Source organism: Chiloscyllium plagiosum, unplaced genomic scaffold (genome assembly GCF_037043375.1).
Source record: "Chiloscyllium plagiosum isolate Xiang-an unplaced genomic scaffold, Cpla_swu_hap1 HiC_scaffold_43, whole genome shotgun sequence".
NCBI lineage: Eukaryota > Metazoa > Chordata > Chondrichthyes > Orectolobiformes > Hemiscylliidae > Chiloscyllium > Chiloscyllium plagiosum.
In genome coordinates this window covers 20,705,152-20,717,907 of record NW_028270181.1, presented here as the reverse complement: position 1 = coordinate 20,717,907, position 12,756 = coordinate 20,705,152, and the positions used below count along the sequence as shown (strand labels likewise).

The 12,756-nt window shown below is 42.3% G+C and overlaps 1 protein-coding gene across 7 annotated transcripts in view; it reads right to left on the bottom strand.

Annotated features, from left to right (window-relative positions):
• Window positions 1-12,756, bottom strand: part of LOC148137451 (uncharacterized) — a 77,952-nt gene that overhangs the window by 41,200 nt on the left and 23,996 nt on the right. The window contains exons 2-3 of one of the 7 annotated variants that reach the window (XM_087982287.1): window positions 4,238-4,297; window positions 1,222-1,356 (exon numbers count right to left, since the gene is read on the bottom strand). The exons of 2 other annotated variants lie outside the window; for them this stretch is intronic. Coding sequence is in view for 1 of the 5 variants with exons in the window: in XM_087982290.1 (XP_087838416.1) it covers window positions 2,655-2,667 (13 nt within the window). In the remaining 4 variants the exon portion in view is untranslated. Of the gene's footprint in view, window positions 1-1,221; window positions 1,357-2,654; window positions 2,743-4,237; window positions 4,298-12,756 lie in introns of those variants that run through there. 4 more of the 7 variants (XM_087982286.1, XM_087982288.1, XM_087982289.1 and 1 more) reach the window with 4 other exon arrangements.

Below are 12,756 nucleotides of genomic sequence, written 5' to 3'. Positions count from 1 at the left end.
AGCTTAAACCCCTTCCTGGTAAATTTCTTCTGAACACTATCCAGCTTTTTAATCCTTGCCTCAAATTAAATATTCAAAGAAATGGTGATTCTCTCCTTCAACCCTTGCCACCCTCACCGCCTCCAAATATTCAAATCTCTTTGCTCTGCTGAGGTATAGATCGAGGTTGCTTTCAGACAAAATAAATTGTGTTGCAGTCAGGCAGACACTGAGTGATATGTCCAATTGGTGGGTATATAAGCCAGTACTATTCCTCTCAGTCACACTGTTGTTTAATGTCTGTGTTGTATAGTGCTACTGATGTATCAACATACTGTGAAGTGTAGCCACTTGATTCTAGCTATATTGGCATCTGTGAGTCACACAGAGGTGAGCAAAAAAAGGGATTCTGTGCATAGCTGCTCAGATGGAGAGAGGAGAGCAGGAACATTTCTCTGGCATTAGGAAGGATTCTAGACTGAGTTTCAAAGCTGACCAAAGCTCCCAATGGTGTGCTGGCATTTTAGAAATATGGTTTTGGACCAGAACAAAGTTATACCACTGTAAGTGCACAAGTGATGTGACGGTATGTTAGATAGCCTCAGGTGTGCTGCAAACTCTGGTGTGTTCTAAGACAATAGCCTACTAGACTCTTGCCACTCCTGCTGGTTAGAATGAGGTTGTAATGCAGCTGGGGTCAGTTAGTTTAGTTGGTCGAAAGCACGGGTTCAATTCCCACACCAGCTGAGGTTATCATGAAAATTCTGCCTTCTCTACTTCTCCCCTTGTCTGGTGACACTCAGGTTAAAGTCACCACCACTCCCTAATGAAAGAGCAGCCTTATGGTCCTCTGGGGCTTTGGCAACTTTACAAAGCATCCGGTACAATCTAGACTATTGTAATGGCAGATAAGATCTGGAATATCTCAGGTAGATTCACTACAACCAATTTTCCTTAATGGTATTAACTGAATTATTGATATCTTGTGGAGAGATGCCCATCATCTTAAGCAGGGGCCATTTTCTTCAGCAATAGATATGTTTATTCCATATTACTTTATAACCAGTTGCATTATGTCTAAGATATACAATTGCCTTTTGTGAGATATCAAGGTTAACTCAAGAATAAGTGCACATTACAACGTTAGTTACATGCAGCAACACAAAGATCAACATTTGAGGAACTGATTAAGAAATTAGAGAGATCTTGTAGAGCACAGCTTAACTCCTTCGAGTTCTTTACATCTTCATGGGCGTTGCTTTTCCTGTTCTGTCAGTTACGACTTTCAGTCCTATCTCATGCAACAAGCCTATCCACAATGTACACTCCAAGTTCAGCAAGGAGAGGAAGTTGTTTGACAGCAGACTGTGGGATCATCTGTTGCACAGGAAAAAAATCATGTAAGCTCTGGAATGGATAATTTCTGGTTAGATTTGAGTGCAATTATTCAGACTGGAAGGAACTTGATTGTTTGCCTGAAGACTGAGAGATCAGTTATGTGGAGTGAATGTGCAGATTTATAGCAATTTGGGTAAAACATTATCTTCCTCAGGATTTAGCTGCAAGATATTTTGAGACACACCTCTGTAACTCCAAGCCACTTAGAATTGTATCAAACATTCCAGAGCTCAATTTGATGAAAGCTGAGATATATTTGATGAACCTCTCAAGATATTCAACAAACAGTTAGATGTGAAAGAATGACTAGATTTGAGTTTGAGTGAATGAAATTCAGATCAATATGAGAAATTGCATTTTGGTAAAACAAGTAAGGGCAGGACTTACACAATTAAAAGTAAGGCCTGGGTAATGTTGTAAAATAGAGAGACCTAGGGGAGATAATTTTTTGATACTTGCTTCACATGTAAATGGAGTTAAGAAGGCATTTGGCACACTTGCCTTCATTGATCAGACCTTTGAGTATAGGAGTTGGGACATCATGTTAAGGCGTGCAGAGCATTGATGAGGCCTCTTCTGGAGTACTGTGTCCAGTTCTGGACGCCCTGTTATCCAAAGGATATTATTCGGCTAGAGAGATGCAGAAAAGATTTACCAGGATGTTGCTGGGAATGGGGAGTTTGAGTTATGAGGATGTTCTGGATAGGCTGGGACTTTGTTTTGTTGGAGGGTAGGAGGCTAAGGGGTGACCTTATAAAGGTTTATAATATCATGAGGGGTACAGATAAGATGAATGGCAGGTGGCTTTTCCCTCGGGCGGGTTTTTTCAAGACTAGAGGGCATATTTTGAAGGTGACAGGAGAAAGATTTTAAAAAGACATGGGGGTGGCAATTTTTTACCTCGAGAATGGTTCATGTGTGGAATGAACTTCCAAAGGAAGTGGTGGATGCGGGTACAGTTACAACATCTAAAAGACATTTTGATAAGTACACGAATAAGAAATGTTTGGAGGGATACAGGCCAGGAGCAGGCAGGTGGGACCAGTTTAGTTCGGGATTATGGTCAGCATGGGCTAGTTGGACTGAAGGGTCTGTTTCCGTGCTATATGACTCTATGAAATTCATTATGGGCTGCAGAGCAGATAGAAAAGTAAATAATGAAGAGACTAAAGCACCAAGAAAGTCCAGGGGAGTAACAGCGTACACTACAACAAAACAGCATAAAACTATAACAAAATTATCGAAGTATAACACGGTATATTTTTACTTTTGCTCACCCACTATTAGCATCTTTGCCCCAGTTCTGTCTTTGTATCCACACTTTCTGTATACACAAGTCGGACTGCAAAAAGTGTTGCGTCTGTACTTCCTTTTACCAGTCATCAGCCAACTTCCTGGTTTAATATTCAGTACTTTTTTAACTCTTTCCAGTCTATTGTAAGATGTCAAGTGGAAACTACCAGGTTTTGATTTGTTTCAAAGTGAAAAAAAACTTTGTCTATTTTAAAACTGAACCGCAACAGTGACTGTTTCAAATTATAAACAGAATCCATTCAATGAAGATATCCACAGCACAGAAGGAGGCTACTTGCCTGACTGTCTACCTCTCTTTTGGTGTGTGTCCATGACCAGCTGTCGCTGGGAAGCCTTTGACAATCTTTCTGCAATCGGAGAACTATTAGAGTGCCTTATCAATGCTTGGAGTTGCTTTTCAATTTAAGTTTCCTTCAAAGTTTTGCTTTTTTTTTGTCACGGTGGACCCATAGTACCTCTTTCAAGTCAGACACTAATTGGTAATTGCTTAACAGACAGGATACTTGTCACGTTACACCTCTGTCTCTCTGAAGAGATTTTCACTTCAGAAGCACAGTCCCATCACATATCTATACCTATTTACAAGGAACTGCTCCCCATGATTTTAATAAACTAGTGTCAAAAGATTCATTGGAAGAATAGGGGGAATTTCTTATCCACAATGAGTAGTTACTGTCATGTTGATGGTAATAGTTTAATAATTAATAACTCGTTACGGATTGACTGACACTTTTTCACTCATGGAATGTGGGTCTCACTGGCTGGACAATCATTTATCACAGAATCCCTACAGTGTGGAAACAGGACAGTCAGCCCATCAAGTCCACACCAACCCTCATAAGAGCATCCCACCCAGTCCCACCTCATTTCTTTAAGTCCTGCGGCTAACCGACTAGCCTGCACATCCCTGGACACTTTCATACCTTTAAATCCACATCTCTGTGGGAGGGAACTAGAGCCAGACAATGACCACATCCTGCAAGATAGAATACAGCCAAGGCCCTTTGATATTCAAGACTAAATGGATCTGAGAATCCACTTTTGAATTAAGGACATTCTGCCTGGAAACAGCCCTCTGATTGGTTGAGTTGCAGTATGTTAAAATGCTTTAAGTGCCAAGAGCAACAGAGCATGCAAGAACCATCCAGAACCTGCATACAGACAACACCTATCTCTCTCTGTCTCTGTCTTTCTCTCTTCCCACCTCGATGTGGGAAAAAAAGACACAAAAAATAAGAATGCTCAAAAGAGGAAATTAATGCAAGAAAATATTTAAGTTCATCTGTCAGACCTTTACATTGAAGGGTGACCATCTCTTTACATGTATCTACATTGTGAAACTCAAAACTGCTTTGAGAAAAATAATTCTCCATCTTGTGGTTCAGACTCTTGATCTTTAGAATTCTGTTCACCCTCACTATATTCCATTGCCACCCATAGTGTATAGCTGAAGCTGTTTGTCTTATGCCTGTTTTAATGATGATTAAACATGCATATGATTGAAATTTTGAAGGAATATAGTTAGAGTTGCATAAATTAGAAATACCTTCAATTCTCTGGACTTCTGATTCTGAGAATCCCAATGACTGGGCTCCGTGTGACTCTACTGTGTTTTGGGCGGTACGGTGGCACAGTGGTTAGCACTGCTGCCTCACACCGCCAGAGACCCGGGTTCAATTCCCGACTCAGGCGACTGACTGTGTGGAGTTTGCACGTTCTCCCAGTGTCTGCGTGGGTTTCCTCCGGGCGCTCCGGTTTCCTCCCACAATCCAAAAAATGTGCGGGTCAGGTGAATTGGCCATGCTAAATTGCCCGTAGTGTTAGGTTAAAGGGGTAAATGTAGGGGTATGGGTGGGTTGCGCTTCGGCGGGTCGGTGTGGACTTGTTGGGCCGAAGGGCCTGTTTCCACACTGTAAGTAATCTAATCTAATCTAATCAAAATTAGACAGCCATGTAAAAAGTTCATGACACTCATTGCCATTTCGTAAAAGCTGTCAACATATCTGACCTCTCGACTATTTTTGTCATTATTAGATTTACACTCAAACTTAGTCCAAAGTAAAGATCATGATTCATTGAGGAAGTTAGGCTTTATGCCTCTTAGACTACACCAACTGTTCATGGGTCTCTCTGTCCTGTCAAAGGTACATCTGCAGCTTGAATGCCTTTTCCTGATGAAGGGATATAATTCAAACTTTGGCCTATTTTCCTTTCCCACGCATTAATTGACTGGCTGTGAAGTTGCTGCATTTGGAGTTCATTTCCCTTTGAAGCATTTATTTTTAATCCATAGCATTTATGTGGAGGCATGCTGGTGGTGTAGTGATAATGTAATTGGACTAGTAATCCCGGATGAATATTTTGTGTGTTTGAATCCCATATCTTAGGTTATATCTACTGCTCATGTCCTCCGAAAGGTACACGTTGGGCTTGCCGTATGTTGCTAATGTAGTGATGTGCACTTATTTTTAAGTTGACCCTCATGTCTCACAAGACACAATTCTGTATTTTAAAGGTAATGCAACTAAGTTATTAAGTAACATGGAATAAACCTATCCACCACTCAGGAAAATGGCACATACATCCTGCCTAATGAAGAGAGGTTGTCTTATGAAGAGACGTTGAGTGAGCTCGGGCTTTTCAAACTGGAGAGAAGAAGGAAGAGAGGTGACTTGAAAGAGGTGTACAAGGTAATGAGAGGCATAGATAGAGTAGATAGTCAGAGACTTTTCCCCAGGGCAGAAATAGCTGTCACTAGGGGTCATAATTTTAAAGGTAATTGGAGGAAGGTATAGGGGAGATGTCAGAGGTAGGTTCTTTACGCAGAGAGTGGTGGGTGCGTGGAAGTCACTGCCAGAGGTGGTAGTAGAGTCAGAAACATTAGGGGCATTTAAGCGACTGCTGGACAAGAGTATGGACAACAGAAAATTGAGGGATGTGTAAGTTAGGTTGATTTTAGATTAAGATAAATGCTCGGCTCAACGTCATGGGCCGAAGGGCCTGTACTGTGCTGTAATGTTCTATGTTCTAAGATATCATGTGGGCATCTTTTCGACATGGTATCGGTAACTTGATAATACTGAAAAGGAAGATTGGTGGGTGCAAATCTACCTGAGATATCCCAGATCTTATCTGACATTACAATAGTCTACACGACAAATAGGCGAAAGTGAGGACTGCAGATGCTAGAGATTAGAGTCGAGAGTGTGGTGCTGGAAAAGCACAGCAGGTCAGGCAGTATCCTTCATCAGGGCTTTTGCCTGGAACATCGATTCTCCTGCTCCTCGGATGCTGCCTGATTTGCTGTGCTTTTCCAGTACCACACTCGAGACCACAAATAGTACTCACTACGTTATAAAATTGCCATGGTCCCAGGGAAGTGTGTTACAATAAATATAGAGCAATCTTTTCAACTCACTGGTGTGAACTGCTTTCATCTTAGGTAGCAGTCAGCCAGACAAATTGCTCACTGTGGTGGTCTCACTGGGATCTGATACATCTATAAATTTTGTGGTGGCTTATAAAGCAATGGAGCCCAATTATCAGTGTGCCCTTCTCTGTTAAATCATGTCACTATCCCCAACACTCACTAACACTCCTTACACCTTCCAAACCTCTGACCTCTCCCCTAGAAGGGCAAGGACAACAGATACATGAGGACACCACCTTTTGCAAGTACCCTTCCAAGCCACTCAGCATCCTGACTTGGAAATATATCACCATTCCTTTACTGTCACCAGGTCAAAATTCTGGATCTTCCTTCTTAATGGCATTGTGGGATGGACACCTGGACTACAACAGTTCAAGAAGGCACTCACCAGCATCTTCTCCAAGTCATTAGGGATGGGCAATAAACGCTTGCCCAGCCAGTGACACTCACACCTCATTAATTTTAAAAAGTGTTATCTTCAAGTATGGGGATATCTTGGACAAGGAAATATTGAAGAAAAGAATCAATTTGCCTAAATATTCAGAAGATTGACACAAAGAGGAAAACAATGATGAAATATTTGATGGACAGGGTACAAAAAGTAAAGGCTAATTTTCTGTAAAGTCTTCCTGCCCTTATGTGTCTTTGCCTGCTGGAAGGGTATAGTGGAAGGGCTGCATCATCTTCAATTCAGAGAAATAACAGGTATAAAATGCTGGGAAAAGGTTCCTGAATTCCCAGTATATATTTCAGCTCAGGCAAGATGCCAACCTGAAACAATTATCATGCAATTACGCACTTAGATGCAACAGAATTCAGACCATCAAAGAGCTTGTCTCAGTCAGATGTGCAACTAAAATTGGCTTCGCTGTCATTTCAATCACTAGGCAGTAATCCTTAATCACTGTGGAATGCAGAAGTTTCGGTTGAAGCAGACTGCAATAAGTAAATCACTTTTCTGTAAGCAATAATATTACGACTGACAAAACTATTCTGAAACATGGAAAAGAAGACTTTGCTGGCAGTGTAAAGCATAGTGGCAGGTGTTGATGGGTCTAGGGAAACTGGGAAAGTGGATCTTAGTGGGTGTTTATATTAGAAAGCCTCAGATAAAGCAAGACGGTCATGTTTGCAATCTCTCCACAGAACCTGGCGTAAGTCCTCAATAAAGTGCTTCATTTCTCATGTTAGAACTTAAAATGTGAAGCTTATGGTCATGCTTATCCAAGGGTCTTTCATCAAGGGTCAATGCAAAGTTAGGGGGAAGTGATGAATGTTCCAAGGAAACATAGGAGAAAATTTTGCGGAAGGTGGGGTTTGGGAGATATCCAAGGAACTGAGGGCGAAGGTGGGATTGGGTGCAAAGTGCACTGAAGATGAAATATTACAAACACTCCATTCCCCCCTCTCTTTGCCTCCACAGAAGAACTACATAACAGAAGCTGGAACAAGCATGATTATTGAAACTTACAAGGGGCTCATCGTGAAATGTCTTAAATAATAGAGGCTTAATGTTCTAGGAAACACATTTCAGGATTGTAACTCAAAACTTGCTTAGTGCGGTATTATCCAACAAACATTCTTCATCCAGGCATGGGTGCGGTAATACTGTTTAGTTGGACATACTAAGCGCAAAACATCTACACTCAACATTATAGGTTAATTTACTTCACATGGGTGTATATTTACTGAACAAACATCTCTCACCATTCAGTAACGAAGGAAGTAAAACATTTATACACCTAAGCATTTTGCCAACAAATCTGAAAAGTTAGGTTTGTGAACACATGCACAGACTAGTACATTACTTTGAGATAAAAAGCACTGCTCATTTTATATTTACAAACTTAAATGCCATTAACAGTATATCTAGATTCCCAATCTGCTACATGCGGTTAAGTTAATGCATTGGCTGAACGCAGAGTATGCTATTCATGATTGGAGAAGCACAGGCAATACCTTAAAGCCAGTCTGTGCTTATGTAGGGTCACGTGTGGGAGGCATTCATGGCCAGTCAGCTGATAGGGTGATCAGGAAGAGAAATGAATTACCTTTGAAACGAACAGCCAAATTGCTGGAAAAAGGTCTAGTGGCATGGAGAGGGAAAACAAAGTTAATGTTTCGAGTCCTGTGACCCTCTTTCAGAACAGGCCATTGAACTCAAACTCAAGATGGCGGTGGAGCAGGGTTCCTGAGCCAAGCGTTTTCTGCTCTGATCACCTTTCTTTCCTCGTTTTTATTCTTCTCTTTTACTTTACTTATCTCTTGTCCTGGCATCGGCGGCAGTGAGGAATCCCAGCTTGAGTAAGCCCCTACTAACTCTTTTGGGCCAAGCACAGGTTCTGGCATCTGAATTGGTGGCTGCTACATTGGCAAAGCCAACGGGAGCAAGGTAGGCCCAATGGCAAAATAATGGCACCTTGAAGAGTGGCGACCTTGATGTTGGTTGGACCCGATGCCAGCAGCAGCGAAGCGGTGGTGGAAGGGCATCGCAGCGATGGATCCAGCAATGAGAGTTGTGACTCTGACATTGGTGGGGCTAGCACAGGTGGCAGCAAGGCATTGGCCGAGGAGAACTGGCTCAGTGGTGGTAGATGGTGCTTGAGGAGTGGTAACTTCTCTGTTGGTTGGGTTTAGCGGTGAGGCAATGGAGGAGAGATGGTGGCAAGGGCGTTGTTGGTAATGAGCTGGCTCGGGACCAATGGACTCTCTTTAAGCTATACTTTTTTTTTACTTATTCTTAAAATTATTCAAAATTGCGATGGATCATGGCAACAGTGGAAAAGTTTTACACAGCTTTTTACTGTTTTTCTCACTGTAAAATACACATGACAATAAAATCATTCATTCAAATGTTAACTCAATTTCTTTTTCCCAGGTGCTATCAAACCTGCTGAGTTTCTCCAGCAAATTCTGTTTTTGTTTGCTTCAGATCTCCAGCATCTGCAGTTCCTCATTTTATTTCACCTTCTCCTCTAAACATGTGACAAATGGTGAACTCGTGGATCCCAGTGTGAAATTGGGACAGGGGAAGAAAGGTAATCCAGGGAAATACTTGGGTAGTAAGGCTGGGCTGAGCCAGGTTATACTGTGGAAAACAGGGCCATTTGAGAAACAGAGATTAGGAGGTCTATTGAAGAGGTTATTTTTAGATTAGATTCCCCTAACCTATAGAAACAGACCCTTCGACCCAACAAGTCCACACCGACACTCCGTACAGTAACCCACCCAGACCCATTCCCCATATTCACCCCGGACTATGGGCAATTTAGCATGACCAATTCACCTAACCTGCACATCTTTGGATTCTGGGAGGAAACCCGCACAGACACAGACACAGGGAGAATGTACAAACTCCACACAGACAGTCACCCGAGGCTGGAATCAAACCTGGGATCCTGGTGCTGTGAGGCAGCAATGCTAACCACTGTACCACCGTGCCACCCTTGAGAACAATAGGTGGAATACTGTATAGCATGCCAAAAATAGTGCGATCTGAACACAATGACAGAAAATGTCTGCCCTTTAGAAGATGCGCAAATTCTATGCAAGACCTTATTACAGATGTATGGAATACACACGTCTATATATCTTGCAGAATTAGTATGTCACATTTAGGAAGTCCAGCCTTTCATACATCCAGCACTCTCCAGCAAAGTCCTGCGGGTATTAACAAATCCTTACATATCCCTGCAGAAACAGTCCCTCATGGAGCCAAAGCAATCTTTATTAGCATTTTGGGAATCAATTTATTGCACACCATCGCAGCCTACTTTGGACTTAAATCTGCTGACAGAGGAGTTTTGCTAGCTGTTGTGAGGAAGTTCTGGAATTACAGTTGTCCCGAATTCTGGCTCACAGCAAGGAATGCTGGTGAAGGCAAGCAAGTGGGAGACACGTTTTGACCTTAATCGACACCAAATGAGATTTACAAACCCTGCAAATAATTCCTTTATTAAACTAAGAAATCATTGTTTAAATTCCAAACATGTTTGAGCGTGACTGCTAAAAATGAGATTATTCCCCCTGCTAAACCTGTCCATAAATCTCAGTTTTCCACACAGAGCCCGGCGTAGTAGACTTTGATTACAGAAAGTGTTGAAAGTTCAGTTAAAGTAGTAATGTTCCGGACAGGGTAATTATTGGGAAAACATGTGTGGACCATGCCAAGGAACCTCTGGCTGAAGCCTGAGTTTTTATGGTTAGTGCCCTCTCACTAATACAGTGTCAATGGAAAGTGTGAACACAGCAATGTGAGGGACTAAGACGATAACAGGGCAGCGAAGTTTAATTTGGCAAGCTTCTTCGCCTTAAACATTTAATGCTACATGCTGTACAAACAGTCTCCTGTGAATATTTGACATATGGTGAAGTCATGGATCCTGGTGTCAAATTAATCACGCAAAATGTGTTATGCAGTGTGTGGCTTTTGACATTTTGAGATAGATTTATCTAATACAGATGTGGAGCCTGATTTTTGCTCCCCCCTATATAATTACCAGTGCATACTGCAGCCATAAATTTGCACATTGTCATGCCTTCCCCACCATCGCCTGCATCACATGTATCAAAATTAACTTCTTATCTTTGTACGACACTATTAACATCATTGTCATTTTTCTTTTAGCTGCTCTCTCAGTTGGGCATAAGAGATTCCATAACTCAACTTGAAGAGCTGGGGAGCTCTTCCCGGTGACCTGGCCAATATTTATTGCCCAATAATCCATTTTTAAGTATTATCTCATGGCAGGACCTTGGTTTCCACAAGTTACCTTCCTGAACTGCAACAACAATTACCGTTGTATATGGTAATGGTTCTGAAAGAGTTAACGTTGAAATCACATTAGATTCACCCAATCACATAGTGTAACACAATCTCTAAAGACATCCTGAGAGGAGAAAACAACCCAACCTCAGATGACATTTTATAAAGTATGGGCAATGCAAAGAGCATTTGACAAGACATCACAAGTACAATCTAACAGCACATACTGGAAGTCAGTGTAAATGATGTGGAATAGCAAAGTACACAGGTAATGTCCAGCTATAATAAAAGAATGCCACAACAATATACAACTCTAGGTCACTTCCAAAATATGTTCAGAAGTAGGACGCGATTTCAGATTGGCAATCAGTCAAATATTTACTCCAGGTTAACGCAACTGGAGTTTACTGTCACGTGTACCAAGGCACAGTGAAAAGCTTTGTCTTGCAAGCAATACAAGCAGATCACAGAGTTAAGTAGCATAGATAAATAATTAATAGGTAAACAGCAGCAAAAACCAAAGCACAGGTCCAGGCGAATGTTAAGAGTTTGTGAGTCCATTCAGTATTCTAACAACAGTAGAGTAGAAGCTATTTTGAAACCGGCTGATGCATGTGTTCAGGCTTCTGTACCTTCTCCCCAATGGTAGAGGTTGTAGAAAAACATTGCCAGGGTGGGATGGATCTTTGAGAATACAGGCGGCCTTTCCTTGACAGCGGGCCTGGTAGATGGATTCTATAGATGGGAGGTTGGCCTTTGTGATTGTCCAGGCTGAGTTCACCACTCTCTGTAACCATCTCTGATCTTGAATGGTACCGCTGCCTTACCAGGAAGTGATACATCCAGACAGAATGCTCTCGATGGTACACCTATAAAAGTTGACAAGGGTATTCTCCATCATGCCAAATTTCCTCAGCTGCCTGAGGAAGAAGAGACGTTGTTGGGCCTATGTAACCAGTGCGTCCACATGAAGAGTCCAGGAAAGCTTGTTGTGGATGACCACTCCCAGGAGCTTGACACTCTCCACTCGTTCCACTTCCGTGTTGTTAACATGTAGGGGGGCATGAGTAACATCCCGCCGAAAGTTAATAATGAGTTCCTTGGTTTTGCCAGCATTGAGAGCTAGGTTGTTCTCAGTGCATCATTTTTCCAGGTCTTCCACCTCCCATCTGTAGTCTGTTTCATTGCCAGCTGAGATTCGACCGACTACGGTGGTGTCATCAGCGAACTGGTAAATGGCATTAGTCTGGTATTTGTCAACGCAGTCATGGGTATACAGTGAGTACAGTAGGGGGCTGCGAACACACTCCTGGGGCCTCCTGTGTTGAGTGTTAGTGAGGATGAAATATTATCCCCAATCTTCACTGATTGTGGCCTGTGGGTCAGGAAACTGAGGATCCAGTTGCAGAGAGTGGGGCTTAGTCCGAGATCACTAACTTTAGTGATCAGTCTTAAGGGGATAATAGTGTTGAAGGTTCAACTGTACTCGATGAGTAAGGTTCTTACATAGCTGTTCTTGGTGTCAAGATGTTATAGGGAGGAGTGATAGGCAATTGATATGGCAACCGATGTGGATCTGTTTGTCCGATAGGCAAATTAGAGTGGATCAGTAGTAGTGGGGAGGTTGGAGTTGATTAATGTCATGACCAGCCTTTCAAAGCACTTCATGATCACCAAAGTTCGGGCCATGGGTGGTAGTCATTAAGACATGCTGCATGAGCCTTCTTAGGCACAGGGATGATGTTGGCCCTCTTGAAACAGGCAGGGACAGTGGTCTGCTGCAGGGAGAGGGTGAAGATGTCCGAGCAGACCTCTGCCAGTTGATCTGTGCATGCTCTGAGTGCATGGCCTGGTACTCCGTCTGTTGCCA